The sequence below is a fragment of the Columba livia genome, chromosome 3, assembly GCF_036013475.1.
Source record: "Columba livia isolate bColLiv1 breed racing homer chromosome 3, bColLiv1.pat.W.v2, whole genome shotgun sequence".
Classification (NCBI taxonomy): domain Eukaryota; kingdom Metazoa; phylum Chordata; class Aves; order Columbiformes; family Columbidae; genus Columba; species Columba livia.
Window position 1 is genome coordinate 78,929,232 of NC_088604.1, and position 17,769 is coordinate 78,947,000.

Consider the following 17,769-nt stretch of genomic DNA (forward strand, 5'->3'; position numbering starts at 1 on the left):
ACTTTTGACTTGCACCACTTTAGATGTTCTTGTTCCTGACAGAAATGGATTTGCCATTCTTCCTGCAGCCAGTCATCTATTACCATCCTGATCTGCATCTCTTTCTAAGGTGATCGGTTACTGTTTAAAGGATCACATATCCATTTTCTCAGGAAATGACACAAGGTTTTAAACTTGATTAAAAGCATTGGAAGACCAGGTATAACATTAAAAATTAATTTTAATGTTAAGTCATTTTTAGATCATTTGCTTTGACACTCAAATGTTCTGAAATTTAAAGTAGTACTATAGGGACACACAAGTGCAGATAAATCTTTATTGCCATAACTTTGTTTTTTCAAAAATGAGCATTGGGTTTTTAATAGGTCGTATTTTTATGTCTTTATATGTACAACATTACAACTGCATATTTTAATAATAATGAAGTTAGTGATACTTTGATAACTCAACACAGTGTATTTATAAAATGAATTCTTATCAAAATACACTTTTCACTGGGATAATAAATAATATCCTGCGAAACCCACCTACACAAAGTTAATTTTAACTCTGGTAGAACCCGATGTGGTATACAGTCCATTAACTACTATGTTTGCCCCTTTATCCCCCTACTGATGCTCATCTTCTGGGGTAAGAAAACACTTTTTCCCCCTGTTGTGGTGTGACCTCATTCAACATCATCTTCAGCCAAGCACTGTGCACTTACAATTCTCTGTAAGAAGGAGAAAAACTCATTCACAATTACATAAAATTGACAGTAGGCAACTGATTATCAAGCAATGTAATTTTACACTGTATATTAAGCAGTGTGATTACTGAGCAAACTGATTAATGTTAAAAACAGTAATCTATTTGACATAAGTTTTTGAAGTCAGTTCCACAGAAATTACATACTGTGCAATGCCTAACAAAGCCAACGTCAGATAAATAATAACCTATCAGCCTCAAGTGATGACCTCTGTGTGGTTTTTGGCACTGTTCTCTAAGGAAACATCTTTGCTCCATTGTTTCCCCAGAACTTTATGTCTTGTGTACCTGACACTTTTCAATGTTTTTACTAACTACATGGACCTTGAGCCAAAATGTAACCACACCTGAGCTGTAAAGAGAGCTGACTGATGCACAGCACTGAGTCTCTGCTTTATGTGAGGTAACACCATCAGGGAGTACCCTTGCACTGCTAAGAATGTAAACTATATTATTTATTATACAACAGACTCACCTGCTAGCATATTACCAATGTTACTTGCACAGTACTCAGGCTAGAAAGGGAGGGCATTTTATACACACAGCTACAAACACTTTTGTCAGGGAAACCCCCAAGCTTCCAAAACTGTCTTGTGTTCTGGTGCTAGTTAACGTTTTGTGTTTATAGCTGGCCTAGAAGCAACAGGCTAGTAAAAACAACAGATTAATTCTAATGGACTTTTATAGCACTTACAGACACTTGTAAATATATAATTAAAAAAATGAAACTCAAGACCCAGTGCAAGGAAGTTACTGCTTTTCTGATCTCCCAACTTGTAGCTGGGAAATAGTGGATCCGCTTATAGTACCGAACTTGTGGTCAGATGTCTCTACTTTAGAAGAGCTGATCATACCCTACACACGAGAGAAGTCTTATATTTCTATTTTACTCTGCTTTCTACGTGGTATTTTTCGTATACACTTCTTAAGGTTTTAGGTGAAAAAAAAGCTTATTTTAATCTAACTGAACATACGCAAAAAGCATATTACAAAAACCAGTGCTCAAGACTGTGGATAAGAGAAGTAGTTCAAATATTTTCACACCAAAACAATAGGGAACATTTCACATACCTGGCTTATTGTAGGGAGCTTAGTTAGAAGCATTTGAAACACTGGTGGTGGAAGAGTCTGCTGTAGAACTTGTAGTAGTTGCTGTGGCTGTCCACACACAGCAATGGCATTGGTCAAGTGATCAACACCCTTCTCATATTCACCTGTACCACAAATCATAATGTTTTGAAATGAACTTTCTTCCACACTGTGAAGTATTTACATAAAACATCCATCAGCAGTGGATTAAAATACTGATAATCAATCCACACTTTTCTCCTCCCTTGCTGGATCTTCTGAACACAGAAGGTTAGAAACAAGTAAACAGATTTTCCTAGGTAAATCTGATTCCCCAAAAGATCTTAGTATTTAAAAACCATCATCTAGCAAAGGTAAAGAAAAAATATTTTACAGCTTCACCTTCAAAAAACAAAAATGCTATTACCTTGAGCTAGTAGTTCCTCACCAAGCTGAATCTCCTCAAGGAAAAACTTCTGAACAGCTTCAGCATCTTTCAGATCAGGCAACTAAAAAATACAGTAAAACTGAAGTTGGCCCTTAAACATCGGTTAATCAACAAGTTAGCTGAAAACACTATCAACTGAAATCAAACATACACATAACCATACCATTACACTGAAACTAGCAAAAGAAAAATCAAAGTGTCACCACGAAGTTAAAAGTATACAGAATGATTTTGAAAATCAGACTCGGGTCTCATATCATCGCATCACAAAACTGCAGAGATACAGAGCCTGAAGCACCTCTGCTCAGGTTATTAAGTACACAATTTTGTAGCAAACAAATTCCAAGGTGTGTTACATTTATCACAAATATGTTTCTTACAATTGGTTGACATAAATCTATCTGTTTTTCCACAATCTATTGGCAATAAGGAATCAAACCCTTATAGCAAAAAAAATACGAAGTTCAGTTACATGTGCTTCCTGTCAATGAGTTTTAGGTCTGAAAAGTCCTTCAACATACTACAAAGAGGAAAGCACCATCAAATCACACAGTAAGCGCTGTACTTTCTAGCACAAGGCCTCTATCTGACCCAAAAAAGGAGCAACTATGTCACATGGTTATTTCTGAGCATTAAAAAAAACCTAAAGACTGCATATTTGCACAAGTGTTTGCAATGCTGGAATCAAAACAGATCTTTTAACAAATCTGACAAATAATACAAACGAAATATCTTTCAAAATAGTACTGCATTATTGAACACAGTATTACCTTGGAAAGCCCTGCTCTCTCTTTGGCAAGCTTCTGTTTCTTTCTTCCTGTAAGAATAAAAACATCTTACATTTTTTATTTGCGATGATAAAAGCCTTCAGATTATAGTTTGAAATGCTGAACAAAACAAAGTCATTTTCAAAATAAGAAACTGGTAATATATTCCAAGTGCTGAAGACTGAACACAAGACTGCCACCCACTCTCTGCAACAGAATATCACTTAGAGGTGTGAGGAGGGCTGGCAGTAGAACACCAACTAAAAAGGGCAATTCTTTTCCTGCTGGCTGTGGTAAACACCAACTCTGGAGGGCCTGCCACAGACTATACTGCACACACACGAGGCATGCAGAAGGAAAGAGAATTAGAGTAATACAGGATTTCTCTACATGACTTCTAACAATAATATTAAAATAAAAATAACAAAAATAAGCCACAGAACTGTCTACAAGTCAAAGATATCTAAGTTTGAACTACAAGGTGCACCACCAACAGGGCACAGTACATAAGTGTACTTTCCCAGCTGCTTTATAGCAAAGACTTGGGAAGGGGTAAAGTAGGTGTCAGTATCTCATCACCCCACAGCAAAAGCAATACTAAAGCATACATTTCTGAAATCTGAGGAAAAAAATTATTTACAAATGTAACAAACATTTACAGATTTAATTGTCCAGCCTGAGCATAAAGTTGGCCTGCAACATAAAGTTGTATCACTCCAACAAAACTAGTGTAATTAAATTATCTATGGCTTGCTTTTAATGCAATTAGGCAGGCGTAAAGATATTTTATGGTAGGAGCTATTCATACAGAACTAATAATTATAGTAATACCAGTGATCTCCTTAGAAGAACCATTTTTGTAAGTCATCAGTTCATCAATGAAATAGTTATATCAATGTAACTTGTAAATACAGCCTATGCTTAAACTGTACTCTCCCTATTCGTCCTCAGTGTCTGCTTAGTGAACGTCTATGTGGACAAAGAAGAACTGCCACACAGCCCGTTTTTCTTTTGAGACAATTCTACAAGCTGGAAATACTTCCAAATATTACCAGCAGTTTTAATGGCAATGAGCAAATAATTTCCAATTTTGCACATTATCAAGACATTCAATAATACCACTTCCTAGTAGTGATAATGTAACATGTAAAGTTTATGGGCAAAATCAAGTATTCTTTATATAAAGGGAGTTCACATTCTAACAACACGGATCACCCCTTTACCTTTTGCAATACCTTAAAAAGCCCTAGCACCTGAATTTCTACAGTTTGTTGACAGGTGCACATCATTTTCCAGATACAGAAAAATGTATTATGTAAAACTGCAGCATACTATAATTTTATCATTATGGTTGCTTTCAATATTAAAGAATTCATCTCTTGAAAGTGGGTGCCTTCAATTAGCTTGCTCCAAGTTTTCTGAAGCGCTAATTTGCACAAAACTTTAAGCTGCACGACTATTCAAACCGGTTTTGCTAATACATAAAAGATGAAATAAAAATGATAGAAAAGAAGGTACTACATGAAATGCTTCACTATCAAAACAAGTCACTTTGCAACTGTAGTGAATGCAGTGAAAACATCAATGAAAAGTACAAAGAGTAACAGATAAACACTGGTGCATCATATTCAGGAGAAAATTATATTTTCTTGGTGTATGACATTTTCTAAAATATTACAACAGGTATCAGTCACCAGGTTAGGCATTCAGAGATAAAGAAAAAAAAGACAGGCGGGTAAATAAAACTATTTAATAAAAGCTTTTGACCACTGATCACACTCATATGAAATCATATATTTTAACCTGACAGTAGTAAAGGAATGTGAAGATTCATCAAGATTTTAAAACTGAACAATGAGCTACAGAATCTTTGAAGTCTGACTACTATGCAATTTTTCTTCTTCTTCTTAATATGTTCTTACAGGCCCACTAGCTCAGACAATTACAAAAAACAAATAGCTCTAAAGAGTATTTATGAATTCTTCCCATATTGGCTTGTAACACTAGTTTTAAAACACCTTGGCAACAGCTGCCAGAAGTCTCATTTGTAATATGACAAGCAAAAAGTAATGGCTTGGGTGGGGAAACAACACCCCAAAATATCCAAAACATGTTTTGTTTTCCCTCAGGAACCTCCAAGAAAACAAAAAACTTCCTTCTTTTCTCAAGACATTATTACATTTTAAAAATGGGAAGGTCAATCTTTCATAGAAGGAATCTCAGTTAATACAGAAATGCACGTGCATCTATCCAAAAATAGAAATTTAAACTGCAGCTTTTAAACTGCACATGATGTGCAGGCCCTTCAGCCACAGCTCTTGCTCACAGTGAGTAAGTTCCAAATGTGAACCAGTGGAGAACCTGACACTCTGGCACGGGTTGCAAAAATCCTCGAGTTGCCCCAGCATCTTCACAACTGGTTCCACAAACAGGCAGAAAGAACCAAAGAGTCCTTCACATCTTCAGCTCCCACCCGTGAAGTCTGCCCACTGCTCTCCTCTCACTCAGCTCTCCAGGCAGAAGATGCTCTGAGGCCAAGCTCAGCATCGTCAGAAATTCTGGCTGCCTCTGAACGAAGATACTCATGCCTGTACTTGCATACAGAACAGTTCTGGTTTATACATTCAATAGCATGAATAGTAAATGCAGCTAAAATCTTATCATAAAATATAGCTGTGGAGATTAAGCAGCTCCAGAGGCTTATAGATGTTTACTATCTTTTGATCCCAAGATTAAATATGGACATACCCCCAAACTAGCAACACAAAACCCTAAAATAACACAAAACCTGCTAAATAAATAAGATTAAACGATCTGGAAAACCAAAGTCCAGCAGTTCTTCAAGCCACACAGGAAATCACTTTTTTTTTCCCCTGAAACCTGAATCTGGCCACCTCATTTTTATGATAGGGCTTTGTAACATAAACCTTGGTCCTAACACAGCCCAAAGAGATGCACAGTATAACTGGGATGGCAAAAAAAATACTGGTTCTTCATTTGTCAGTGTGTGCTTGACCAAATACAACAGGCAACTCACTGACATGTAACATCTCCCATCCTTCCCAAATTTGGTGACATTTCATCATAGAGGTTGAAAAAAAATCTTATCCTAAGAGTGCTACTGGAGAAGATTTGTTGTAAAGGTGGCTTCTACAAGTTTACATCAAATACCCCTACTATTGCCTGACAGTGTATCTTCATCTAAAGAACTGCAATGGTTGCTGCATTTGATCTTTTTTTATCAAATACTTTGCAGTTCAAGCCTTACTATCCAACAGTAAAAACACTGCAATAATCAGATCAGTGGCACCACTACAGAAGTATTCATACTAAAGAATCAGCTACAGTACTAAAAAATAAAAACTGAATTAATCATTATTATCTAAAGCCTTACAATTAAAAGCAGCCCAGTGTATCAGGTCCAAGGATCATCCATCATACAGTGATGCTCTCCAAATGACAACAGCCACCCTCTATCAAACCACAATGGTTTTCCACTTTTAAGAAAATGTTAATTCTTAATGAAAGCAAGTCTAAGGTTTATTCAGAACATCACTGGATAGAAGCTCAGATAATTAAAACAATGGGATGCAAAAATCACTTCCAGCGCTTCCGCAAAAATCTTATGTAAACCATTATTTTCTGTATTACATATTCAACATCATAAAAAGAACATGGCCAACCATACTGCCAGCAATCAAATTTGCGTGTGCAAGGCAGGCACATACCGATTTACTATACTACAAATTCCCAACGAATGACTTGCACTGCAGGTCAAAAAGTACTTGGAAGTCCCACAAAGACTATGCACCTAAGATGCTACATACATGATGAGCAAGGGCCTGAAGATGAAGTATTCAAAAGACACAGTTTGCTGTGGAAGAGCTTACAAAAAGCGGAACTATTATACTGTTAAGCAACAACACTGGTCATTCAAGAACTCAATCCATTAAGACAGAATCAAAGTGTTTAAGTTACATTTAAACATTATCAGGTAAATAAATATTCATTCTTAACCCATCTAGTTATTGACTCTTCTATCCATGAAACTGCTGATCACGTTATGTTTACCTGCTGGGAAAGCTTACTTTAATAGTAATTTCTTATCTTCATATTAGTTATCAAAGAAATACTATACATATTCCCACAACAGAAACAACCCAGCACAACAAACACCAGCTTATTTCTAATGATTCATTCGAGTACATCGGATGATTTTGAGTGCCTTGAGTACTCACGTTTACAGTTACATTTAAAACCTTTAATAATTACTAAGTAATTTAAATAAATGTTGGGGATGTGAAATAATGAAGAGCCACGGGAGAAAAGCTCTACATTTTGGATTAATCAACAGTTTTCTCTGGCATTCATTCTTATCCTGGAAGCTAATAAGAGAGCTGCCAGGAGGGTTAAGAATGCAGCAGATAAAATACCTGAGGCCTGCAACCAGCTCTTGCCTTACCACAGCAACGACTTCAATGTAAGAGATCACGTTGTTTTACCTGACAGTCTTCCAAAATTTAAAAAAAAAAAAAAATAGTCACCTATACGGTGATAATAGTATGTCTGAGTGCGTGGGATAACAAGATTAAAAAAAAAAGGGGAGGGGGAGGTGAATTATTTCCAAGGAAAGCTTCTGATGCGAAAACCGCAAGTTACCCAGTAACTACACAGATTCCAGAAAGCAAGACCCGACAAGAGGTCCCGTCCCTGCGGTTTGGGCAAAGGGCTGACGAGCGGCAGCCAGCAGCGGCATCGGGGCCGCCCCCCCCCCCGCCCGGCCTCCCAGGCCCCTCTCCCGCCCTTCCCGCCCGGCACCCGCGGTAGCGCGGGCAGGCGGCGGAGGCCGCGGGAAGGGGCCGCGCAGGCCGGGCCGCTGCCCCCGGGCGGCTGGGGAATCGGGGGGGAGGGGCGGGGGCAGGAGCGCGCCGCGGAGGCGCCACGTGCCGCCCTCCCGCCCCCCGCGCGCGGGCCGGCAGTTGCGGCGGCGGTTGGAGGCCGCCGAAGCGGCCGTTACGGGGGAAGGGCAGGGAGTAGGCGGCTCGGATACTCACGTTCCCGCAGCCGGTTCTTGAAATTCGGGTCGCTCCGTCTCTTGCGGTCGAAGTAAATGCAGTAGCCGATGAAGAGGGCCCCGCACAGCCCCGCCGCGATGGCGCTGGTCCTTCCCACCATCATCGTGCCCGGCGCCGAGGGAAGGTCCCGCCGCCCCCCGCCCCCTCCCTCCCGCCGCGCGGCCGGCGCCCAGAGCCGCAGGCACCTTGGAGCGAACGGGCAGCCAGAAAGGACCCCGCCTGGCTTCCGGTGACGTCATCAGCCAGCGGCGGCAGAGGGCGCCTCCTCCAGTGCCTGCGGGGAGGGAGCGCGGCCTCCCCCCGGTTCGGAGCCGGGAAGCGCGGCGCGGCCGGACCGCGCTCCGTGAGGCGACAGAGCTGGGCCCTGGGGCAGCGCACCGGGCGCCAGGGCCCGCGGCACCGCGGCCGCCTCCCGCCCCGGCAGGCACCGCGGGCTGCCGGGCGGGACGGGCCAGCGCGGCTCTAACGCCGCCGTACGGGAGCCGGGGTCTCCTGGCCCAGGCGGTCAAAATCCTGAACGCTGAAGCTTAACAATTAACAAAACGCCAAACAAACAAAACAAAACCAAACCCCACCATCTGGGTAAGGATTTGGGTGCGGACAGACGCCTCCTGCTGCCTTTGGGAGAAGCCGAAAGCCCCGGGATGAACAGCAGGAACGACTACGGCCAGAATTTATGACAGAACACTCTCATATAAATCAATCTTTATCACTTTTATACGTTTGCTTTTTATCAAAAGACTGTTTGTTTTTCCCAGCTTTATTTCTAGGAGTAGTTTTTAGTCTTTTTGGTTTAGTGCTCTTCTTCAGTGGGGTTGCTTTTTCACCCACAAATGAATCATTAGGGCACCTCTTGCTTTTCAATGTGGCATCAACTCTGTCCTTAGGAGCACGGGACTGATTGGGACTTTTCTGTGGCGCTTTCCACTTGTCTCCACAGCGCTTCACTCTTATCTTCCTTCCCAGCAGAACAGAGTCGTTGAGTTTCAGAGCAAGATGTACAGCATCTGTATTCTGCAAGAGCAGACGTTCAGTTTAAAAGCATGACTTCCAGTTGATTACTTTCAAATAAACAGTTGCCTTTCTTTAATTTTCGAAAGCAAGATTTTAACGATAAAAAGTGCTCAAACTGCTCTATTTATTGAATGACACAAGATCTCTGCGCTGCTCCAAAAGACCAGCACGCCCACGTAGCTCACGTGGGCACAGCTACCTGAAATTGGGCTATAAAACAGCTTACATGAGATGGAAAAGACTGAAACAGAGATGAAGGAGAAACTGGTGACAAAAGGTATTGGGCTGCCAGAAGTGAACTACAGAAGATGAGGGGGGGATGTTGCCATGAGAAAGCAAGCTGTACTGAATCTGCAAATGGGCGACAGGAAAAAACTCCACTTGTATTTTTACATTCAAGAAATGGGAGAACGTTGCAGTTGCACCACGTGAACTCATCTGTCTCTCATTTTTTTCACCCCAACGTTTTACAAGTTTTCTTTATACACAACCTAAACCAGTTTGCTTTGTATCTGCTTCCACAGAACTGGTCTTCCAAGCTGCTTTTAAAATACACAGCAATGCTACCATTTAACGTCAAATACCCATTTTAAAAATATTTTTTAAAAAATTAGAAAGGAAAAAAATTAAAAGGCCATAAAGGCAAATCGCAACTCGGATTTTGAAGAACTCCCAGCGTCCTGGCGCACAGCGCTCACACATACCTCAAAGAGAACGTAGCCGAAGCCTTTACCCAAGCCAGTCTTTCTGTCTCTCACAATCCGCACGGCTACCACTTCTCCACAGACAGCAAAGTGCTCTCGCACGGCATCATTGCTGATGTCTGCAGGTAAGCACAAACAAACAGATCCAGTCAGACACACAGCTTTACAAGCCTGGCCCAAATCCAAATATTTATATTTACCAATTCAGGTGTGCAACATATACATTTAAAGATATATATTAGTAAATATATACATATAGGTTCACAAATATCAATGGTTTCGAAAAATTCCAGCAAGTTACCGATGCAGACTTTATAAAGGGCAATTTATGTGAACAGCTGCGGATTCTCTAGCTTTGAGGAGCACAATATAAGTCACGAAGGAAAATGAAGGTAAAGACCAAAATAAATTTTTCAAATAATCTTTTTTATGGTTTGAACATAGTAGAAATTAAGATTCATGCTACAATTTTGTAGCTCCCTCTTATGCCAGAATCTCTAAGAATTAATGCTGCTGATAAAGAGCTTGAGCTGGCAGTTCTTAAAGTCTAACACTCACTGACTAAACACTGAATTTTAGCTGAATGGAAGAGGATGGATTTATAGATTCTAACCACAGTTGCTACACAATTATTCTGGTAACAAGTGCCATGTCTGAGGCTTTGTCAATCTCACGCCTATGTGAACAGACAAGTGTGATGTGCCAACACAAAAATACAGGTTATTCTCTTTTCTGTATAGAAAAGGTAAATCCCTTTACACAGATATAATCATACCTGTGCTACGGGGGGGAAGGGCTGAAATTAACAGGACAGGTTTAGTTACAGCAATAGGACTTAGATGTGCTGCAAAAAGTTCAAGCTGCTGAAGTCATTTACAGAGCACTGCAAATGTCCAAACCCTTTTTTCTGCAGGATGCACAGAGGACCATACAGTACTGACACAAGCTCTACACATCAGGCTTGTTGCAAGCATGCTGACTCCATCAACACCCTCACGTGGACCACAGCTGATGGTGAACCCTTCGTCTGCTCTACAGTCTACTCGGAAGGAGCTGAACATTCATCAAGCACTGACCTGCACCTACACACGGGTAACAACCGATTGCCAACAGCTGCCTGGACAGAGCCACTCACCCTGGGGCTCACAGACAGTATCAAAGTGAGTAGCCATCACTGTGTATCCCTTGGAAGCAGTTCACAAACAGGTACCAGCACATGCTTAACAGTTTAGAAAGGTATGGCTTATGCAGTTTAGTCGTATCTGTTTAAAAAACATGAGGCCACAACAAGAACTAACATTGCTTGCAGTTCTAGCTACAATAAAGAAAACAATCTGCAGAACTTGCCAGAAAAGTACAATCCCTTTAGGTGTTTCAGTTAAAAAATAAAACTGCTATTTAAACACTAATTCCAGCAAAAGATACTTAGATACCTAAACATGCTACCCTAAATATCAATACATTAAAAAACTCTAATGTCAACATATTCTATAAATGTTAAATAACAATGCATAACAATCCACTTTAGACTTACCATATGAGAGATTTCCCAAGAATACAGATCGTTTATTGTCATGCTAAAGAAAACAAGAGATCCAAGACACAAAGTTATTTATACTGAAAACAAACAAACAGAAAAGGTGTTTTCTAGTCACACATCTTACTTACTGAACTGGTTTTTGATGCAATGTCAACTCTGATGTGAAATCCTCTAGCAATTTCTGTTCCGTTTCTTTTGTAGCCAAAAGGAAAAGGTTTTTTTAATAAACATTACTTAATTTACAGTGTCACTGCATAATACTATTCCAACAGCAAATTTACTTTTAAGTTTGAAAAAAAGCCCACTTTATTCTGATTCAAGCAAAAGAAAGGAAGTAGTTTAAATTTATCTTTTAACACTCTGTAAATCTACCTCTTCAACAGGGAATGAGGAACAAAACGGAGACTTACTCATTTAGAGCCTTAATGGCATCACATTCTTCCTTAAATACAACATAAGCATTAACGAACTTCACATTAGGGTGCACCTTATGCCTGGAACATAAAAAAAGTGCACATTTAAATGTGACGGTGTGCAGTGCGCAAGCACTTCCTGTTTAACACATTTATGACTCATCTTGTCTCAAGCACAGTAACAACTTCATTTCTTTTCAAGGTCAAGCCAGCCCTGTATGTCCAAGCAAGTCTCACTGTACAGGTAATGCAGGCTGTACATGCACCCTGACCAAGCCTCCTCAACTCATAAAAACCCAAAGGAATTAAAGACAACTGGCATCTTCCTCCTTCCTAAAATATAGGAAAAGCAACCTAAGACAACAAATTACTTACTAGTATACTGGCACATAATTCTGTTTCACTTGTCAAGAAAACTTACAAATATAATATATAATTTAAAATATATTTAAATATATAATTTATCTATTTAATTTAAAAACTCAAATATAATTTAAATATATGTAATATAATTAAATATAAAATATATTTATATAATTTATATATATAACTTAAATATAATTTAATTATATAATTTAAATATAATTTTAAAAGTCAAAGAAAAACAAAATTAAAAAAATAATGTAGCCAAATATGTAACAACCAACACTTTAAAATTTATTTTTGCCTTGAAAAATAAAGCGCAAAATCCACAAGAGGAACCTACTTTATTGCTGCTAACTTTTTGGATAAAGTCTCTTCTGCTGGAACCTTTAAGATAAAAAGAGCTTTTGTTAAGTGGGCCTAGTGTCATTTTATCTCAAATATTTGTTCTTGATAACAAAGAGGAGTTCAAACAGGTACCGTTCCCACCCAAAGCAATGTAGCCAATAGAGTGAGCAAATGATGTAACTGGCTATTCCTAGAGATGACCTAGAAAGAGTTCAGGATTAGGTTGCTTGCTTTGACTTCATCTGTCGCATTTCTTGAGTTCCAAAGCTGTTCTCTTTAACTCTTTTACAGAGTACACAGATTTACAATCAATGTGTCTTTGCTACTATGAGTAGCAAAGGTAAGTAACACCTTAGCTAAACAAGCAATAATGAAAGCATTCTTCTTACAGAGAAAATACAGCTCTGATAGTATCAGCTGCTGCTACAGGAAGAATAAAATGTGATGAAAGGAAAGATGCATCTGTGGTAAAATCTCCAAGGATTCTTCTAATGGCAAAAAATACACACCCAAACCTGCTTCTCAACTAAGGAATACTACTCTTTAAGATCAGAAACATAATTTTGTTATACAGCCTTAGAGGAAATAACCTACCAAGGAGCGGAATCGAATGGATTTTATTTGTCCATACTCTTTAAAAAGAGATTTCAGCTCCTAAAGAGGGAGATATTAAAAAAATTCAATATATTTTTTCATCATGGCAATAACAATTAATGTTAAACATCTATTAGTAAGATGGGTTTACACTATTTTCATTTTACTTATACAAGGTCCATTAAAGGGCTACTAAAAATACGCAAGTAATTTGTAATTGTTTCTGTGTTTCCTGTGGCAGTTTTCTTATTCTGCGGATTGCCAAAACTGAATTTGTACCCCTTACTATAGAAGTATGAATTTAACATAATTAATGTAATAATACAAAGTGTTACTTGCATTCAAAATTTGAAGCAGACTTTGTATTTGTAGATCTCATTTATTAAGTAATTTTTAATTGAAAAAGAAACTAACCAATTCTACTACAGAAAGAGCAACTGCATCCACTGCTGTAAAAAGCCTAACTCCAGTAAAATAAAAGGGATTGCCTCTAATGGTTTCTGATAATGAGCGTTATTTCTTACTTTCCCAAAAAGCAACTTAATCACAAATACGTGTGATTTCTCAGCTGGAAACATCCCCTCAAACTAAGGGCTGCTGAAATTCTTTCCGCTCCTTTAGCTGACATAATCCACTCACATACCTGAGCAGTGCAGTTGACAGGCAAGTTCCCAACAAACACTGTTCTTCTGTTTACCGTTTCATCAGCCACCTTTTTTTCCTGTTTTTGTTTTACGGTAGTGCCTGTATCTGAATTAACACTTTTGGTGATGGCATGAGAAGCCCCTTTTTTTTGCTTCACTTTGTTTTGAAACAGTTTTTGCTCCTCCTCTTCATCTGCCCGCTCCAAAGCACTCTCTCTTAGTAAAGACAAGAAAATTATAATTAACAGGGAAAAAAAACAGAGGTTTTGAGGTCAAATAATTGAAGCCTCCCAGATAAAGATTTTAACATATTTTAAATCATTATGTTCAACATAACATTTCAAATATTATTTTGCTTATTATGCATTAAACAAACGTATCTGACCACTCTGTAACATGGAAAATGATTTGCTGTCCCCAGGATGCTGCAATGTTTAGTAGGAGTAATAAAGAAGTCATTCAGAATTAAATAATTCAATATCCTCTGAAACTGAATGGAAAAAAAACCCTCATCTTGGCACAGTAGACCTAAGGAGAGATTTAATTCTTCCCAGTATCCAGGGCACTCACAACCAAGAGTCCTTTGGGAGCCATCCATGCACTAACAAATCTCTTATCTATCCAAACTTGCCATAACAACAACATAACAACAGCAGCACAAACAACAAGCTGATCTAAAGAAGCCTCTGGAAAACTGCTGAAACCAAAACAGCACGCAAAAGTTTTGCAGGTGTAGAAGATGCAGCAACACAGTGTCAGAGTGTGGTGGGTGGACCCTGGTGCCCACAAAGGCACTCTGGCTCATGGGCTGAGATAAGGACAGGGAGAGATCACTTACCAATTGTCGTTACAGGCAAAACACGCTCAATTTGGGGAAAAGTAATTTAGTCTATTGCCAATCAAATCAGGGTAGGATAATGAGAAACAAATCCAAATCTTAAAAAAAACAGTTTCCTTCCAGCCCTCCCTTCTTCCCAGGCTCAATTTGACTCCCAGTTTCCTCTGCCTCCTCCCTGCCAGCAACCCAGTACACAGAGGTGTTAGCTCTGAACCACAACGAAGCCAATTTCGTTATCCAGACTTCATTGCACAGAGACTCATTTCCTGCCTGTACTGACAGTGTCTTGCTTGGTTCAACCCTGTCTGTTTACGAGGACAGAGTAACAGGGTCTTTCTGCATCACAGTGGAGGGAAGCGTGATAAGGACAACTAACCCAGCCTGGTACCTTGCCCACGCAGAAACCGCTCCTCTGACTGCAGGTCTGCTGGATAAAGCCACTGAAGTTAGAAGGCATCATCCCATACCAGAGAGAACTTTTTGTCTAAATCTAAAAAACGCTTAGACCTGTTAGCTCTGTAACAGGGATTTTGCATTTCACAACAAGATCTTCAAGAAGCTGTAAATATGTACTGCCTTCTGAAGCAAACTGCAGAAAATTTTCACCAACTTCTTAAAAATAATCTTCTTATACACAAGGCTCAAGACCAATAGTGGAACAGGACTTTATTGTTTCACTGAACTGATAATCTTATGATTAATCTAGACACGGTTGTTTGGTTTTGTTTTGTTTTTTAAACTTTAGGATAAAAAGGTATTATCTACCTCACCTGTTTGCCAATTTTTTCTCTGCTTTTGAAAGTTCCTTCTTTCTGGCTTTCTTTGCTTTTATAGGAGGTTCTTGTGTGACAGATGAGCTCTGGTCTTCTGACACTTTCTCCACTTCTTCTGTAGGCTTTCTTTTCTTATTTTGCTAGAACAAACAAACAAACACACACACACACAAAAAACGCTTGAGAAAGACAAAATTCTAGAATCGCCCTACAATGATTTTACATATTGTAATTTATTTGGAACGCCACTAACAGAAGCCATCAGCCGCAAGAAGTGGTGCTTCCGGCGCCCAGCTCTGCCCGCTCACCCACGCTCGTCACGGCACGTCCCGCCCCGCGGGGATCCCCAGGGGACAGCGCTTGCCGACCAGCGGCCCGGCGCTCCAACGCTTTTCTCCTGGGAGGCAGCACCCGGCTTCCCGCGCCCCCCGGGGAGCCGCCTGCCCCCGTCAGCCGCCCAGCACCGCCACTCGGCCCCTCCCGGGCACCAGCGCGCAGGCAGGACAGACCGCCACCGATACCCCCGCCGCCCAGCCGGGAGCGCCACCCCGGATCCCGGCAGGGCACTCTCGGCGCGGCACTCACCCCCGCGACGGCCACGAGCACCGGCGGGGCGGCGGCGGCGCTGAAGAGGCGGGCGAGCGGCGCGGCGGGGGCCCCGCCCGGGCAGAGGCTGCTCACCACCTGCCCCACCACGTACCGCTCCTCCGCCGGCAGCTCCCGCGGCGCCGCGCCCCTGCGGCCGGGAACCATGGCTGCTCGCCCCCGACTGAGGGGAACAGGCTCAGGCGCGTCACTTCCGGCGCGCGGGGTCGGCCGCGAGAGGCGGGCGCCGCGCGGGAGGCAGCGCCGCAGTGCCCGCCGCCTGTGCCGCCGCTGACCCGGAGCCTGCCCCGCGCCCCGGCCCGGCAGACGCGGCCACACCGGGGTCGCCGGTGGCAGCTGTTCCCAGGCGCGTCGCGTTTGCTCGTTCCGCTGGGCTGCGCTTGCTGCGAGCCCGGCAGCAATGCGAACCGTGCACCGTCAGCCTGGCTGCTGCACGCGTTGTGTGGGGAGAAGCCGTGTGATTCAGCGTTTGCTTTATTCCCCAAGACTCAGCTCCGAGCCTCCTGTGCTCAGCTCCATCAGAGGAGAGATAATTACATCTGTCTCTTTCAAGCTGCTTCTACTTAAAATCACTTGAGTGGTTGAAAAACAACGTCGCCGTTGCCTACCCAAAGCACAACTTTCTTTGCCCTGTGTTGCTGTGGAAGCACTTTTTCTAGCATCATGTCTTAATTTTGTCTGAATATATCTTCATAAATTGCTATCGAGGACAAAGTTTAAAACCAAAACAAACCCAAACCAACCACCCAGCCCCCCAAACCACCAGTGAAAGTGTGCGCAAGATCTTCTCGCTGTCCTCGAGCGCGGATGAGACGAGCAGCAGGAGGAAGCTCTTTCCCATGCCACGCGGCACGCCTGCTCTCCAGCTCCTCCACCAAACACACGCACCCAACGCCAACCTCCGTGCCCAGCAGCCACCCGGCCTGCAGCATGGCCGTGACCACCGTAGCTCCGCATCCACAGCTGCCCCTGACCCGGCTGGCTGTAAGGACCTAGCAGCCTGGCATAGTCCCAAACTGAACTCACGTCTGTGGAAAGGGGCTTAACTCAAGCCATTTCATATCATGGTGCACGATTGCCAAGGTGGGTGATCTAACACTCAAGTTCATAGGCAGAAAAGATCCCTGCTGCTGCTCACGCAGCCCCTTTTGAAGTAGCTCCTGGGAAAGGATCAGAAAATGTGAAGGGGGAGGGCTGACTTGTTGGTCTGAAATAGACTTGGTACGTGCATGACAAAACTGGCTTACAGAAAGAGCACAGAGCCATAGGCAGTTGAGCAGATATTGCTTGAACAGTCTTAAGTTATTAGACCACCGGAGAGATAATCCTAAAGCATTATTTGGGCAGTCAGTTTCCTCCTGGATTGTTTCATCTGTACCTGGGATCTGCAGCAGGCTTTTAAAGCGTGTAAGGATTTTTCTGATGAAAACTCCCTGAAATGCAGTACCTCTCAGGGCACTCAAGGCTTGTAGCCTGGGGGACTGGAAAAGGAGGAACCAGTTGTACGTCTTCTCCCCAGCTTCGCTCCGTAGCCAGCAGAGGTAGGTGCTCTAGTAATCCAGCTATGGAATAAAGGTAAAGCATTAGTCTTGACACATGCACCAGGCATCCCCTGTCTGGCCTCCTGAATGCTGGGAAAGGTAGGGACTCTCACTGATGGGGTCAGCCCAAGAGAACACACCAATTCTTAAAAACTGGCAGGTGGCTGCTGCACTACTTGTATTGGCTTTTCCAACCTGCCTTCCCACAAAAGAGCAGTTTTGTAGGTGACACAAGTGGGGCAGAACAGGTTGTACATCAAAATCAAATTGGACAAGCATTCAGCTG

At 41.8% G+C, this 17,769-nt stretch overlaps 2 protein-coding genes, 1 long non-coding RNA gene and 1 other non-coding gene across 4 annotated transcripts; 1 reads left to right on the plus strand and 3 right to left on the minus strand.

Moving 5' to 3' along the window:
* Window positions 1-302: 302 nt before the first annotated feature.
* TOMM20 (translocase of outer mitochondrial membrane 20) lies at window positions 303-8,335 on the minus strand. The gene is made up of 5 exons (XM_065059747.1): window positions 8,085-8,335; window positions 3,034-3,080; window positions 2,243-2,324; window positions 1,819-1,961; window positions 303-712 (listed from the first exon to the last, which is right to left on the minus strand). Exons 1-5 carry the CDS (start codon window positions 8,206-8,208, stop codon window positions 668-670), a joined length of 441 nt encoding a protein of 146 aa, XP_064915819.1. The 5' UTR covers window positions 8,209-8,335; the 3' UTR covers window positions 303-667.
* On the minus strand, window positions 7,317-7,451 carry LOC135579272 (small nucleolar RNA SNORA14). The gene has a single exon (XR_010471993.1). It is a non-coding gene; the product is annotated as a small nucleolar RNA SNORA14 (small nucleolar RNA).
* Window positions 8,336-8,798: 463 nt separating the features above from the next.
* RBM34 (RNA binding motif protein 34) lies at window positions 8,799-16,143 on the minus strand. The gene is made up of 10 exons (XM_065059738.1): window positions 15,922-16,143; window positions 15,334-15,476; window positions 13,725-13,941; window positions 13,082-13,141; window positions 12,483-12,526; window positions 11,774-11,857; window positions 11,492-11,555; window positions 11,358-11,400; window positions 9,824-9,942; window positions 8,799-9,119 (listed from the first exon to the last, which is right to left on the minus strand). The coding sequence occupies exons 1-10, from the start codon at window positions 16,087-16,089 to the stop codon at window positions 8,805-8,807; spliced, it is 1,257 nt and encodes a 418-aa protein (XP_064915810.1). The 5' UTR covers window positions 16,090-16,143; the 3' UTR covers window positions 8,799-8,804.
* On the plus strand, window positions 9,713-13,575 carry LOC135579203 (uncharacterized). The gene is made up of 3 exons (XR_010471880.1): window positions 9,713-9,948; window positions 10,737-11,029; window positions 12,879-13,575. It is a non-coding gene; the product is annotated as an uncharacterized LOC135579203 (long non-coding RNA).
* Window positions 16,144-17,769: the final 1,626 nt, after the last annotated feature.

Bases quoted from the DNA above. Each gene is read 5' to 3' on its own strand.
- TOMM20 (XM_065059747.1), bottom strand. From the start codon at position 8,208: ATGATGGTGGGAAGGACCAGCGCCATCGCGGCGGGGCTGTGCGGGGCC. The intron at 3,081-8,084 runs GTGAGTATCCGA...TTATTCTTACAG, and splicing joins CAAGAACCGGCTGCGGGAAC to GAAGAAAGAAACAGAAGCTT. The intron at 713-1,818 runs GTATGTGAAATG...TCCTTCTTACAG, and splicing joins AGCTCCCTACAATAAGCCAG to AGAATTGTAAGTGCACAGTG.
- RBM34 (XM_065059738.1), bottom strand. From the start codon at position 16,089: ATGGTTCCCGGCCGCAGGGGCGCGGCGCCGCGGGAGCTGCCGGCGGAG. The intron at 11,401-11,491 runs GTAAGTAAGATG...TGTTTTCTTTAG, and splicing joins TTGCATCAAAAACCAGTTCA to CATGACAATAAACGATCTGT. The intron at 9,943-11,357 runs GTAAGTCTAAAG...GCTTACCTGCAG, and splicing joins CTTGGGAAATCTCTCATATG to ACATCAGCAATGATGCCGTG.